The sequence below is a fragment of the Saccopteryx leptura genome, chromosome 2 (assembly GCF_036850995.1).
Source record: "Saccopteryx leptura isolate mSacLep1 chromosome 2, mSacLep1_pri_phased_curated, whole genome shotgun sequence".
NCBI classification, from domain to species: Eukaryota; Metazoa; Chordata; class Mammalia; order Chiroptera; family Emballonuridae; genus Saccopteryx; species Saccopteryx leptura.
The window spans coordinates 44,255,285-44,269,869 of NC_089504.1; the positions used below are offsets into that span (position 1 = coordinate 44,255,285).

Sequence of the window (14,585 nt, forward strand, 5' to 3'; positions counted from 1 at the left end):
TTTGGGGTTAGACTATAATCAGAAGTACAATCTTAAGAATATTGATTCTAAAGCAGGCATTGCCAAAATTGTTAACTTTGCTAGTATATTAGACACTAAAGAATACTTTTCAGTTATAGAAATGCTAAAACTTTGCCTTAGTTTTTAGGAGATGCCTTTAAAATGCATTCTTTTTTTGGAGTCTCTATTTGAAAATTATTTGAAATATGTTAATTTTATAAAAGTTTGTCAGGAATATGAAACTCAGTTATCCCAAATACTTCCTGAACAACTCTAGTCTTTGTATTTTGACTTAAAAAAATATTCTGGCCCTAGCTAGATGGTTCAGTTGGTTGAGCATCATCCAGAAGCACAGAGGTTGCTGGTTCAGTCCCGAGTCAGGGCACATGTGACAAGAGCAGATCGATGTTCCTTTTTCTTTGCCTCTCTCTCTCTTTTTTTCTCTCACTCTCCCTCCCTCTTCCCCTCTTTCTCTTCCTCTCCTTCCCTCTCTCTTTCTCCCTCTCTCTCTTCCCTGCCTTCCTCTCTTGCTAAAATCAGTTAAAAAGAAATCCTAACTACCTCACTTGGCCCACCACTAACTACCTCCTGTGGTTAACTTGTGTTACATGTACACACCTCACAAATATGTCTAAAAAATATGGGCTCAAAATAATGTTATTGCATGGAAACATTTATTGGCTTTACCAAGAGTCTGCCATTATACAAAGATGATTGCAGTTAAAACCTGTTATATAGAAGGTTGCCTCCAAACTTTGGCATGGCAAAACTATAGCATGCTTTCTGATTTTTAAGCCTTACTAAATATAATAAATGGGACAAGGGTTTATCTTAATTGTTGTATTTCTATTCCCGATACCTAGCATAGCTTCTGGCTTAGTACAGTAAATATTTATGGTCTTAATAAGAAAATAGATTCTAGGCCCTGGCCGGTTGGCTCAGTGGTAGAGCGTCGGCCTGGCATGCGGAAGTCCAGGGTTCAATTCCCGGCCAAGGCACACAGGAGAAGCGCCCATCTGCTTCTCCACCCCTCCCCCCCTCTCCTTCCTCTCTGTTTCTCTCTTCCTCTCCTGCCCGAGGCTCCATTGGAGCAAAGATGGCCCGGGCGCTGGGGATGGCTTCATGGCCTCTGCCTCAGGTGCTAGAGTGGCTCTGGTCGCAACAGAGCGACACCCCAGATGGGCAGTGCATAGCCCCCTGGTGGCCGTGCCGGGTGGATCCTGGTCAGGCACATGCAGGAGTTTGTCTGACTGCCTCCCCGTTTCCAGCTTCAGAAAAATACAAAAAAAAAAAGAAAAAGAAAAAAGAAAATAGGTTCTAGGTTGGACAGAGTTGTTAAATAAGTTGAATAAGTTGACCTCCTTGTTCTTAGGTTGGCCTGGGTTGATTGATCATTTATGTATTTTTGTCTTACCTCATTTCTGAAGAAATATGACACAGCTGAGTCGTCAGAGATATAATCTGTGGACCCGAAACTGGAACTCTTTTTTTGAAGATTTTGAGTGGCCAATGCAGGAATTGAATTCACATTCTAAGCCTCATTAGAACATCAGAATTTTATATATAGGAACAATGGCTTTTATAATTACCCAGTTGATCAATAGCTGCAAAATAAATCATCTAAACCATTTGCATATACAGATTTCCTGCTTGTTCATGAAATGTAAAATCATGATTGAGGCTTATTAAGCTATTTTTTAAAGTATGTGAGCTATTTGACATGATTGTTTATATATAAATTAGACTACTTAAAATAACAAAGTGCTAATGGACTTTTAAATATGCTTAGACTGTTTCAAGAGAGAGGCCAGTGCTTTTGTAGCTCAAAGTTTTGGCTATTTATTTTTTTCTTTAACAGCTACAGAATCCAGAAGTCAGATTTCAGCAACAACTGGAACAACTCAGTGCAATGGGATTTTTGAACCGCGAAGCAAACTTGCAAGCGCTGATAGCAACAGGAGGTGATATCAACGCAGCTATTGAAAGGTTACTGGGCTCCCAGCCATCATAGCAGCATTTCTGTATCTTGAAAAATGTAATTTATTTTTGATAACGGCTCTTAAATCTTTAAAATACTTGCTTTATTTCATTTTGACTTTTGGAATTCTGTGCTGTTATAATCAAACCCAATATGATGCATTTTAAGGTGGAGTGCAGTAAGATGTGTGGGTTTCTCTGTTTTTGTTTTGTTTTATTTTCTTTTGGTGGAACAATGGGAATCAATGCTTTTTCATTTAAGGCTACTGCATGCATCAAAACACTTCTGCATTAATTGTATTTTTTTTTTAAATCACCTTTTATAGTTAGGTGAACAATTTATTTTTTGTCCTGCATCTGTTCAGTTTATTTGCTTTTTAAACATTAGCCTATGGTAGTAATTTATGTAGAATAAATGCATTAAAAGAAGCAAATCATTTGCGCTCTATAATTTGTGGTACAATATTGCTTATTGGCTTTGGCATGTATTTTTGCTAACAAAATGCTGTAAGATTTATACTACTGACAGTTTTACTTTATTTGTATACAGTCAATTATGCACATTTGGGACTGCATTTCTAGAAACACTGCAGTTGATTATCTGAGCAAAACACTTGTAACCAAAAAAGTAAAGATAAGGAAATACTTTAAAGTTAAGTATTTCTAATTGTGTAGAATCTTACAGCATCTTTGATAAACATCTCTCAACAAAAGTGCCAGTTAGTCAGGTTTGTTGAATATACAGCAAAAAAAAAAAAAAAAAAAAAAAATCTGGTTCTGGTTATAACTTTATGGACATTTAATTGTACGGACAACATAATGTAACATTGTCTCAACATTCACTGATTGATTGTAAATTACCTTACTCTTTGTGCAGACTGAAGGAGCACTGTAGTATAACCCAAAAGTGCATTTGCCTAGGATTTTTCAGCTTCTCCCAGAGGTAGTTTAACAGGCATTACAGTTTGTAATAGAAATGTTGCTTTCACTGAAAGTGTCTTGATGTTTGTTATCTTTAATTGCCATATAAAAATAGAACTATCTTTTGGGTTTATCAGATTTCTCATGCACAGGTCATACATGAATTTGAAATGATTTGTGAACTACTTGTTTCTGAAGTGTTTTGGTAGTTTTATTAAGAAATAGTTAAATATTGTGCTTTTCAGAGCCTCAGAGAAGGGGAACTTGGGGGGAGGGGGTTGGGATCTGTCCTGGATTGGGCCAGCCTAAATAATACTGGCAATCAAGATTCTGTTAGGATTTCTGTGCATATAGTGTAGTAAACAAGTTATCATTCAGGGGTGAAAAACAAAGAGCCGTTTTAACAATGTTGAGTACACTTGGCTGTTCTACAGCTTTTTTCTTTCCTGCCCAGAGAAGTTCTGTTTGCCTCTCAAATTGTTGGTGTGGTACATTCCTTTAGGACCAATTAAAACATAACTTTGGGGTCAGTAATATATTTGGCTGACTCCAGTTCAGTATTCTCTTAGGTCACTGTAGTATCTCATGTACAGGAAAGTAAAATGTTAAAGTTACCTAAAATGAGTTCAGACCAATAAAATCACGGGAAATACAGCTTGAATTCCATTACTTCTGTAAGTTACTTGCTATTTAAAAGGGTAAAAAGAGGTCAGGGTGCCTACTAGCCTGTGCACTATTCTGACACTTTCTCCAGGAGGAAAACATGTTGAGAAGGTCAAGGTGGAGGCATGGCTACAGGAAGTTGTTAAGGATGATATTCATGTGTCTTTGCTCTCTCTGCCTTATGCCTCAGTCTGGTTTAAAATTTTTTGTACTGGTGAATGGTGGTGTACAGTGTGGGATAGTGTCATACCCAATTTGACAGTTTATTAATCACAAAATTAACAATAAATCTCTAGCTTTTACATTTGGTTTGTCTTGCTTCTTTTGTAGAAAGAAAAAGATGTCTTTACTTTCTTTAACCATGTCTTTTAAAGACTTGATTTACCTCAGAGTTTATCATGCTTTAGATGATTCTTTATTAGTTTTAAAGTTTCCCCCCATTAAAACATGTGCATGGCTATAGAAAGTATTATTTGTTTAAAAGATAGCCAAGTGGAAATTAGGTGACCTGGGCTCTGCTTCTTTTTTTTTAGTACCTGACTAGTTATATGACGCTGAGTAAAGGCATCATAATTTCTTTATTATAAAAGTGGTGGTGAGGCCTATGTGGCACACTGGGCTGCGTGATTCCTTCAGTATCTTTCAGCTGCTGTGGTGGTATGGGGTTTTTTTGTTTGTTTGTTTCTAATATGTTTATCTTAGACCTGACTATCTTTTGAGGAGTTCAAAATACTTAAAATTCTCAAAAGCATTAAAAAGGCACTTAAGTCTGTCTTGTGGTGGCATAGTGGATAGCGTGCCGACCTGGACTACTGAGTTTGCTAGTTCGAAATCCTGAGCTTGCCTGGTCAAGGCACATATGACAACAATGAGCAGCTAGAGTGAAGCAACTACTTCTCATTACCCACCTCTCCCCTGTAAAACCAATAAATAAAATCTTCAAAAAAATACACAATACTATAGGCTTAAATTGTTCTTATATTGGATTATTACAAATTGAACAAAAAAATGGAGTGGTGAAATTTTAGGATTTTATTTCCTAAGTTGAATTTTGTGATATTTTTCAGCCTACTTCTGTGCATTCAGAATTGGGAGTTTGATTTGGCTTACATATAGTAATAAAAGGGGTCTTTTCTTTGGGGAGACATTACTATGTTAACTTAATAGGCAATTATAGCAAAATAGGACAGATAAAAATGTCACTAACGGCCCTGGCCGGTTGGCTCAGTGGTAGAGCGTCGGCCTGGCGTGCGGGGGACCCGGGTTCAATTCCCGGCCAGGGCACATAGGAGAAGCGCCCATTTGCTTCTCTACCCCCCTCCCTCCTTCCTCTCTGTCTCTCTCTTCCCCTCCCGCAGCCAAGGCTCCGTTGGAGCAAAGATGGCCCGGGCTCTGGGGATGGCTCCTTGGCCTCTGCCCCAGGCGCTAGAGTGGCTCTGGTCGCAACAGAGCGACACCCCGGAGGGGCAGAGCATCGCCCCCTGGTGGGCAGAGCGTCGCCCCTGGTGGGCGTGCTGGGTGGATCCCGGTCGGGCGCAAGCAGGAGTCTGTCTGACTGTCTTTCCCCGTTTCCAGCTTCAGGAAAAAAAAAAAAAATGTCACTAACATTAGTGATAAAAGTGAAGCTAGGCCACGTGTCTGTTTGCTTGACCTAAACAAAAAAGGTATGTGATTAAGGCAGGGAAGTACTGCATACTGTACTTTCTGTCTTAGAGGTTAATATAGAAATGTTAAAGTCAACAAGAAGTCTTGTGTTAAAAGAAGCCTGTTTAAAGTTGTTTAATTCAGCCTTTTTTCTATCTTGTCCCATCCTTTCACTTGACTATTCTTTAAGGTAATGCTATTTCCAATGAACACACTTGGGATAAACTAGAATTAGCAAATCTCTAGTTCCCTGGTATTGCACATGTCATTTTCTCTGGAATTTCATCTGTCTTCTTCAGTTTACATCAACGTACTTTCCTTCTGGGCTCAGTTCTGAAGTCTTCCTAAACTTTGCTAATCAGTGATTGATTTACTCTGAAAGAACTAATTAGCATTTACTGTCAACTGCTGCATTTAGTTCCTCTCATTCTCCTTACAGTTTTGGTGGTCTTGGTTTTCTGATGAAATTTCTTGTTAGTAGTTACTTAAATAACATTGTTTTTTCTCAACTTTTTATATTTTTCCTGTAATCGACTATAAGCAGTCATTGCCTCAGAAAGTCAACATTTATTGAACATCTGTTAAACATCTGGTTCTTTTTCTGGTTGCTGAAACTGCAGCAGTAAATAAAGTTCTGTTATATGGGGTTTACATAGTAAAATGTAGGCAGACAGACAATAAAACACATATATACCTTGGTAGGTAGTGACAGGTGCTTTGGTGAAAAATTTTAAGAGTAAGGACGCTGGTTCAGGAAGAAGGTGGTCTTATTTTATATAAACTAGTCACAAAAGGCCTCAATGAGAAGGTGACATTTAAACAGACTTGAAGAATATGTCTGGGAGGGTGAATAATTTTCCAGGGAAGATACGTACAGCTAATGAAAATGCTCTGTTATATGAGTATCTTGAGTGTGTTAGAATATAGAGAGTTCGGTATGACTGCAAGGTGAGCTAAGGAGAAAGTGGTTTTCAACTGCCAATCTAGACTCTATAATCTTCATATAATGTCAGGGTGGTTAATTCTTTTGTGGACTAGCACTGGTCTGCAGATTGATGGTTGAAAATCACTGGTTTAGATAATTGGAGAGATGGGGGTAGGGGAATAGTTTAGTTGTTTAATGTGGAGGACCTAATTCCGTTTCTGTGTTCCATCCTCAGGAGTTCTGATTTACTAGTTCTGAGGTTGAAGGGGAACTTGCAGTTCTAATAAGGTTTCACAGGAGACCTGGGATAGGGCAGCCAGGGTGGAAGCAGAGAGACAGTTTGGTGAGAGATTGTATGGGCTTAGACTAGGTTAGTAACAGTGGGGAGTGGGGGTGGTAAAAAGTCAGATTTGAGGTATGTTTTGAAGGCAAAGCCTGCATGATATACTGATGGATAAAAAAGTGGTCAAGTTAAGAGCTAGAGAGGTATCAATTGTTATGCAAGGGAAACAAGGTAGGGAGGCTTATATGGGGAGGAGTGTAACTTGGGTTTAGTTTTGACATATTAAGTGGGAGGTACTTGATATGCATATAAGTGCAGAGAAAGAGAGGGCAGTTGAGGAAGAGGTTCAGGCTATAGAGAAGTTTTACAACTGCCAGTATATTTAGCTGGTATTTAAAGGCAAAGAACGCCTGACCAGGTGGTGGCGCAGTGGATAGAGCATCAGACTGGGATGCAGAGGACCCGGGCTCAAGACCCCAAGGTTGCCAGCCTGAGTGCGGGCTCATCTGGTTTGAGGAAAAGCACACCAGCTTGAACCCAAGGTCGCTGGCTCCAGCAAGGGGTTACTCAGTCTGCTGAAGGCCTGCGGTCAAGGCACATATGAGAAAGCAATCAATGAACAACTAATGTGTTGCAACGCGCAATGAAAAACTAATGATTGATGCTTCTCATCTCTCTCCGTTTCTGTCTGTCTGTCCTTGTCTATCCCTCTCTCTGACTCACTCTCTGTCTCTGTAAAAAAAAAAAAAATAAATAAAAATTAAAGGCAAAGAACAAGATCAGTGGATCTCAACAGAAGCAGTCCCCCCTGCTCCCCGCCGGCCCCAGGTGGCTTTTAGCAATATCTGGAGACACATCTTTGTGACATCATGCTATTGCCATCTGGTAAGTCAAGGCCAAGAATGTTGCTTAACATTCTGTGATTGCACAGGACAGTCTCCCACAACAAAGAGCGCTCTGGGCCAGAATGTTAAAGCTAAATGCTTTTCCTTTAAGATCAGGAACAAGGCAAGGACGCTCACTATCACCACTTCTGTTCCACATAGTGTTACTATTCCTAGCCAGAGCAATGGGAAAAGAAAAAATAAAATACATCTATAAAAAGGGAAAAAACATAATTCTATTTGTAGGTGACATTATACTATATATAGAAAACCCTACAGACTGCACCAAAAAAACTATTAGAATAAGTGAATTCAGTAAAGTTGCAGGATATAAAATTGATACACAGAAATCTGTAGCATTTCTGTATACTCGTAACAATCAAAAGGAGAAATTAAGAAAACCATCCTATCAACATTTGCATCAAAAAGTGTAAAATACCTAGGAGTAAATTTAACCTAGGTAAAAGACTTGTTACTCTGAAAACTGTAAGACATTGAAGAAAGAAATTGAAAAGGATACAAATAAATGAGAAGATATACCATGCTCATGGATTGGAAGTATTAATATTGTTAAAATGTCTTTACTATGTAAAGCAATATATAAAGATTTAGTACAATCCCTATTAAAATAACTAGTTGCATTCTCAGAACCAGAATAAGAATTCTAAATTTTATGGAACCACAAAAATCCCCAGATAGCCAAAGAAACCTTAAGAACAAAATAGAATGTATCACACTCCTGATAGCAAACTACGCTACGAAGCTACAATAATAAAAAATGTGTGGTATCAGCATTAAAACAGATAGATTAATGGAACAGAACAGAGAGCCCAGAAATAAATCCTTGCTTATAAGGTCAATTTCTGATACAGGAGGTAATGGGATAGACAGTCTATTCAGTAAGTGGTACTGGGAAAACGGGATGATAAATGCAGATAATGAAATTGGACCACTTTCTTACTATATCAAAAAACACACAGGACCTGGCCAGTTGGCTCAGCAGTAGAGCATCTGCCCAGCGTGTGTAAGTCCCAGGTTCGATTCCCGGCCAGGGCACACAGGAGAAGCGCCCATCTGCTTCTCCACCCTTCCCCCTCTCCTTCCCCTCTATCTCTCTCTTCCCCTCCTGCAGCCAAGGCTCCATTGGAGCACAGTTGGCCCGGGCACTGAGGATGACTCCATGGCCTCTGCCTCAGATGCTAGAATGGCTTCTGCCAAAACAGAGCAGTGCCCCGGATGGGCAGAGCATCGCCCCCCTGGTGGGCATGCCGGGTGAATCCCTGTCAGATGCATGCAGGAGTCTGACTGCCTCCCTGCTTCTAACTTGGGAAAAATAAAACAAACAAACAAATAAAAACCACAAACCACAAAATGGATTAAAGATTTAAAGGTAAGATCTGAAACCATAAAATTTCTTAACTCTTTGACATGGGCTTTTTTTTTTTTTTTTTGTATTTTTCTGAAGCTGGAAACGGGGAGAGACAGTCAGACAGACTCCCGCATGCGCCCGACCGGGATCCACCCGGCACGCCCACCAGGGGTGACGCTCTGCTCCTCCGGGGCGTCGCTCTGTTGCGACCAGAGCCACTCTAGCGCCTGGGGCAGAGGCCAAGGAGCCATCCCCAGCGCCCGGGCCATCTTTGCTCCAATGGAGCCTTGGCTGCGGGAGGGGAAGAGAGAGAGAGGAAGGAGGGGGTGGGGGTAGAGAAGCAAATGGGCACTTCTCCTATGTGCCCTGGCTGGGAATCGAACCTGGGTCCCCCGCACGCCAGGCCGACGCTCTACTGCTGAGCCAACCGGCCAGGGCCTTTGACATGGGCTTTTTAGCAATATCTTTTTGGATACGATTTGTTGGGCAAATGCAATGAAAGAAAATAAGTGTGAGTACATCACATAAAAACCTGCCAAAACAGAACCTACTGAGTAGGAGAAGATATTTGCAAAGGACACACCCAATAAGAAATTAATATCCAAAACACATAAGGAACTCACACAACTTACCGTAACACCAAAAAAACCCAATAATCCAATAAAAAATGGCAGAGGACCTGAGTAGACATGTCTCCAAAGAAGACATACTGATTGCCCACGACATGAAAAAAGGCTCAACATCACTAATCACCAGGGAAATGCAAATTAAAACCAAAATGAGATACTACTGCACACTGGTAATAGTGGGTATCATCAAAAACAACAACAGCCTGACCAGGCGGTGGCGCAGTGGATAGAGTGTCAGACTGGGATGCAGAAGACCCGAGTTCAAGACCCTGAGGTCACCAGCTTGAGTGCGGGCTCATCTGGTTTGAGCAAAGCCCACCAGCTTGAACCCAAGGTCTCTGGCTCCAGCAGGGGGTTACTCAGTCGGCTGAAGGCCCGCGGTCAAGGCACATATGAGAAAGCAATCAATGAACAACTAAGGTGTTGCAACGCGCAATGAAAAACTAATGATTGATGCTTCTCATCTCCCTCCGTTCCTGTCTGTCTGTCCCTGTCTATCCCTCTCTCTGACTCACTCTGTCTCTGTAAAAAATAAATAAAAATTAAAAAACAACAACAACACCAAGTGCTGGTGAGAATGTGGAGAAAAGAAAACCCCTGTACACTGTTGGTCAGAATGCAAATTGATGCAGCCACCATGGAAAACTGGACATTCCTAATATTAGAAACAGAGCTGCTGTACAATCAAGTAGTCTCACTTCTGGGTTTTTATTTGAAGAAAACAAAACATCAATTTGAAAATATGTATGTGTAGAGGCCCTGAATAGGAACATAGAACAGGGACAGAGTTCAGTGCCCTGAGGCAAAAGCCACAGTGGCTTTACAGATAAAAGTACTGAATACAGTACTATGCTGAACGCAGCACATAGGGATAAAATTAGCAGTTCTGATTAATCAGTGGGTAGGTACATTTGAGCTGCTCCATTGCCCCTTTATCTGCTCTAAAGAAGTTTCCCTTCCTGACTTCCTCATTCTTGTCCCTGCTTCTATTTGTGTATATCAATAAATACCCATAAGGACTGGGGGTCAGGGCCATCTCATGAAACCTGTATGGGGATTGTGAGGTGGTCTCCCCTAGGTTCCTTGGTGCACTCTGTGTGGTCTCCAAGTAGTCATTGTCTCTGACAAATGGTGCCCCATATGAGGAATGAGAACCAAATATATATAGCTTTAGTTTAGTCCAGCATTATTACTTTTAAGAGCAAGCAAGGGCGTGGGACACACTGGGACAGATAGGGAGAGAGAGGAGATGCATCAGCTCATAGTTGCGGCACTTTTGTTCATTAATTGCTTTCTCATATGTGCCTTGACTGGGGGACTCCAGCTGAGCCAGTGACCTTGGGCTCAAGCTAGCAACCTTGGGCTTCAAGCCAGCAACCATGGGGTCATGTCTATGATCTCATGCTCAAGCCAGCAACCCTGCACTCAAGCTGGTGAGCCTGTGCTCAAGCTGGTGACCTCAGGGTTTTGAACCTGGGTCCTTAGTGTCTCAGGCCGACACTCTCACCACCTGGTCAGGCTATTGCAGCGTTATTTACAATAGCTAGGAAATGGAAGCCACCTAAGTGTCCACAGATGAATGGTTAAGGATGTTAATGTACATGTAAAATGGAATATTGCTGAGCAATATAAAAATAAAATGTTGCCTTTATCAACAACAAGGGTATTATGCTAAATGAAATCAGAAAGACAAATAATGATTTCACTTACATGTACAATCTAAAAACAAACGAATAAGCAACGCATACAAAGATCTAGAGAACAGATTTATGGTTGCCAAAGGAGAGAGGAAATGGGGGAGGGTCATTGAAAAAAATATTTTAAGTGAGAAGAGGGGAAATAGTTAGACTTCTGCATGTGCCTGGACTGGGATCCATCCAACCCCTCCCATCTAGGGCGGATGCTCAAATCAGCTGAGCCATCTTCAGCACTCGGGGCTGATCTTCAATTCAGCTGAGCCACTGGCTGCGAGAGGTGAAGAGGGAAGGGTGAAAGGGGGGGGGAAGAGAAGCAGATGTTGGCTTCTCATGTGTGCCCTGACAGGGGGCCCAACCCGGATCTGTACGCCAGGTCAACACTAGACCCACTGAGCCAACCGGCCAGAGCCTGAAATTAAAGAATTCAATAAAAGGTACATAGAATTTTTAAAAAGTGGTACAAAACAAACAACAAAAATACAGTTTTCATAGGGCCAAGGTTGAAAATTCCAGACTAGATGTATTTTAGAAGGAGAATATTGATAAACACACTTTGGGAAGATCGAGCCCTAGTTTACTCCAACTTGCAGTTCAGGGAGATGAGAGGAAGCTAACAGAGATCAACAGGCAGGTGGCAAGGTGAAAACCAAGGGGGGTCTTTAAAACAAGTGATGAGACCTTTCACAAGGATAAAGATGGTAAATGAACTGTATTAAATAGTTACTTCAGATGCTTTTCATGGATTGTTTATTAACATGGATTTAATAAAAGGAAGGACCGTCATTGATGATTCATTATGAATTACTGTGTTATTTTCCATATGAACAACTGTAAACCCACGTTTGCATCCCCTCCCCCCACTCCTTAGGACGTAGCATGCTTGTATTCTAATGGGAATGATCCTGTTAGAGGGTAGAGAGAGACTTGATTTAAGAGGAGAGTGTGAAGTAATTGTTTTCTATCAAAAAAAGCAGAGAAAGCAGTTATCACTACCTTTTGATCCCAAGAATAGATTTAATACATAAATAAGCACCAGTGTTACAGGAACTAAATAAAATGTGAGGGAGAAGATTTCTCTTTCCAGTCACCATTTGTCTCGGAGCTGCTTTTCCGTGTCAGCAGAGGTGGCACCTTCCCAGCCCACCCAAACTACAATTTGTGGTCAATTCTTTGGCAGCCCCCTCCCAACATTTTTGCTTCAGTGAGATAATCTAGAATGAGCTTGCATGTTCTTCCAGAGCTGAGACGCTGTGATGAAGCACATCCTCACACGGTAATTGCATTTTGTACCTATTAACATTTGTATTTCAGACTCCTTAATTATTAGGTGCCCTGTCCCAGCTCCACAACCCAGCCTGTGTTAACCACTCTATGCTAAGAACAGGTAAGTGCATAGAGGAGCTCCCAGTGGTGTTTCCTTCAGAAGACCAGAGCTCAATGTGGGGCCTAGTTCTTGAATGGAGTATAAAAAGTAGCAGTTGTGTATTCAAGCTAGATTAAAAAACAAAAACAAGAAAACCTATTCAGGCATGTTCTCCGCTCCTTATACTTTCCAGAAAGTGAAGGGACTTTCCTGTGTTGTGGTTATCTAATGCTTTATAACAAACTACCCCACAGCTTGGGGTCTTAGAACAAAAGCCTTCATTTATTTTATTCACAAATGAGGGACTTTGGCGCTGCTCAGGTGAATACCACTGGAGCAACTTGCTGGGTCTGGAGAGTTTACATTGAAACGGGCTTCTTCACTTGGCTGTGTAATTGCTACATGCCTTCATTTGGTAGTGCAGTGGGGGTCCCAGTCCCTCTCCACATGGACCTTTTCCACAGGACTACTTATGCTTTCTTACAACATCATAGGTAGGTTTCAAGAGCAAGTAGTTTGAAAAAAATGAAAGCTGTCAGTTGTTTAAGGTCTGGGCCCAACACTGGCCTAGTGTCATTTCTCCTGTATTCTCATGGTCAAGCAGTTTTATCTTGCCCAGAGTGAGGGTCATATGCCCCGCCACTTGATGGGTAGAATGTCAAAGAATTTGTGAATTTATAATTAATTTAATCTACTACACACTATGATCCCAGGTTGGGAAAATTTTGCAGGAGCACATTTTTCTTCTCCACTGTTCACTTTTTTCTGAGGGAGTACTGACTTAACTGCTTGTTGAACATTGTAGAAGGAACTAGGTATGCTTGTCTGAGCTCCTTTTATTTGAGAAAGTCTCTCCAAAAGGTAGCGTGCATTCTAGCCTGCTGTGCAAGCATGTGGTAATAAGGTTAGTGAGGTTGAGGTAGGCTTGGCTCTTGTGGTTCTCTTTTTGCTAAAAATTGTGCTAATATAGATATGACAACTTACTATTGTAACTTTTTTATTTTTTAAATCTTTAATTTTTAAAATTTATTTATTGGTTTTTTAGTGAGTGAGGCGGAGGGTGGGGGTGGAGAAAGAGACAGGATTATCAATCTGTTCCTGTATGTGCCCTGACCGGGGATCTAATTGGCAACCTCTATGCTTCGGATGACGCTTTAAGCCAACCAAGCTATCTGGCAGGGCGCTATTAAAACCATTTTATGGTACATTCACAGTGTTGTACAACCACCATAATCCCCCAGAACTTTTAGTAGCCCTCAGGCACTCATTCTCCATTCCCTGCTTACCCCAGCCCCTGGCAGCCACTAGTCTGCTTTCTGACTATGGATTTATATAGTCTGGGTATTTCATATAAATGAGATTATATAATATATGGCCCTTTGCATTGGCTTCCTTCACTAAGTCTAGGTTCATCTATATTGTAGTGTGTCTCAGTACTTTTTTTTTTCAGAGACAAGAGAAGCATCAATCATTAGTTTTTCATTACACGTTGCAACACTTTAGTTGTTCATTGATTGCTTTCTCATATGTGCCTTGACCGTGGGCCTTCAGCAGACCGAGTAACCCCTTGCTTGAGCCAGCGACCTTGGGTCCAAGCTGGTGAGCTTTTGCTCAAGCCAGATGAGCCCGCGCTCAAGCTGGCGACTTTGGGGTCTTGAACCTGGGTCCTCTGCATCCCAGTCTGACTCTCTATCCACTGTGCCACCGCCTGGTCTGGCTACTTTCTTTCCTTTTATGTCTGACTAATATTCCATTGTATAGATACACTGCATTTATTCATGAATCGGTTGACAGACACATCATTTGGATATTGTGAATAATGCTGCTAAAACATCTAACTTGACCTAGTTAAGGATTGGGGAAGGGTGGAAGGAGATCCTGGCAGGGACTAAGAAAGAAGTCTTAAGACTCAAATACTTAGCCTGATCAGGCGGTGGCGCAGTGGATAGAGCATTGGACTGGTACGCAGAGGACTCAGGTTCAAAACCTTGAGGTTGCCAGCTTGAGCATGGGCTCAGTTGGCTTGAGTGCAGGCTCATCAGCTTGAGTGCAGGGTTGCTGGCTTGAGCCCAAAGGTTGCTGGCTTGAGCTCAAGGTCACTGGCTTGACCAAGGGGTCTCTGGCTCTGATGGAGCCCCCTGGTCAAGGCACATATGAGAAAGCAATCAATGAACAACTAAGGTGCCACAACGAAGAACTGATGCTTCTCATCTCCTTGTCTGTCCCTATC

The 14,585-nt window shown here is 41.4% G+C and overlaps 1 protein-coding gene across 2 annotated transcripts in view; it reads left to right on the forward strand.

The window, feature by feature from the left end:
* The window catches only part of UBQLN1 (ubiquilin 1), a 67,863-nt gene extending 64,000 nt beyond the window's left edge, over positions 1 to 3,863 (forward strand). For both annotated transcript variants that reach the window (XM_066367906.1, XM_066367907.1), the window contains one exon: positions 1,859 to 3,863. In XM_066367906.1, the coding sequence (XP_066224003.1) occupies positions 1,859 to 2,011 (153 nt within the window). In that variant the 3' untranslated portion in view covers positions 2,012 to 3,863. The remainder of the gene's footprint in view (positions 1 to 1,858) is intronic.
* The last annotated feature ends 10,722 nt before the right edge of the window (positions 3,864 to 14,585 follow it).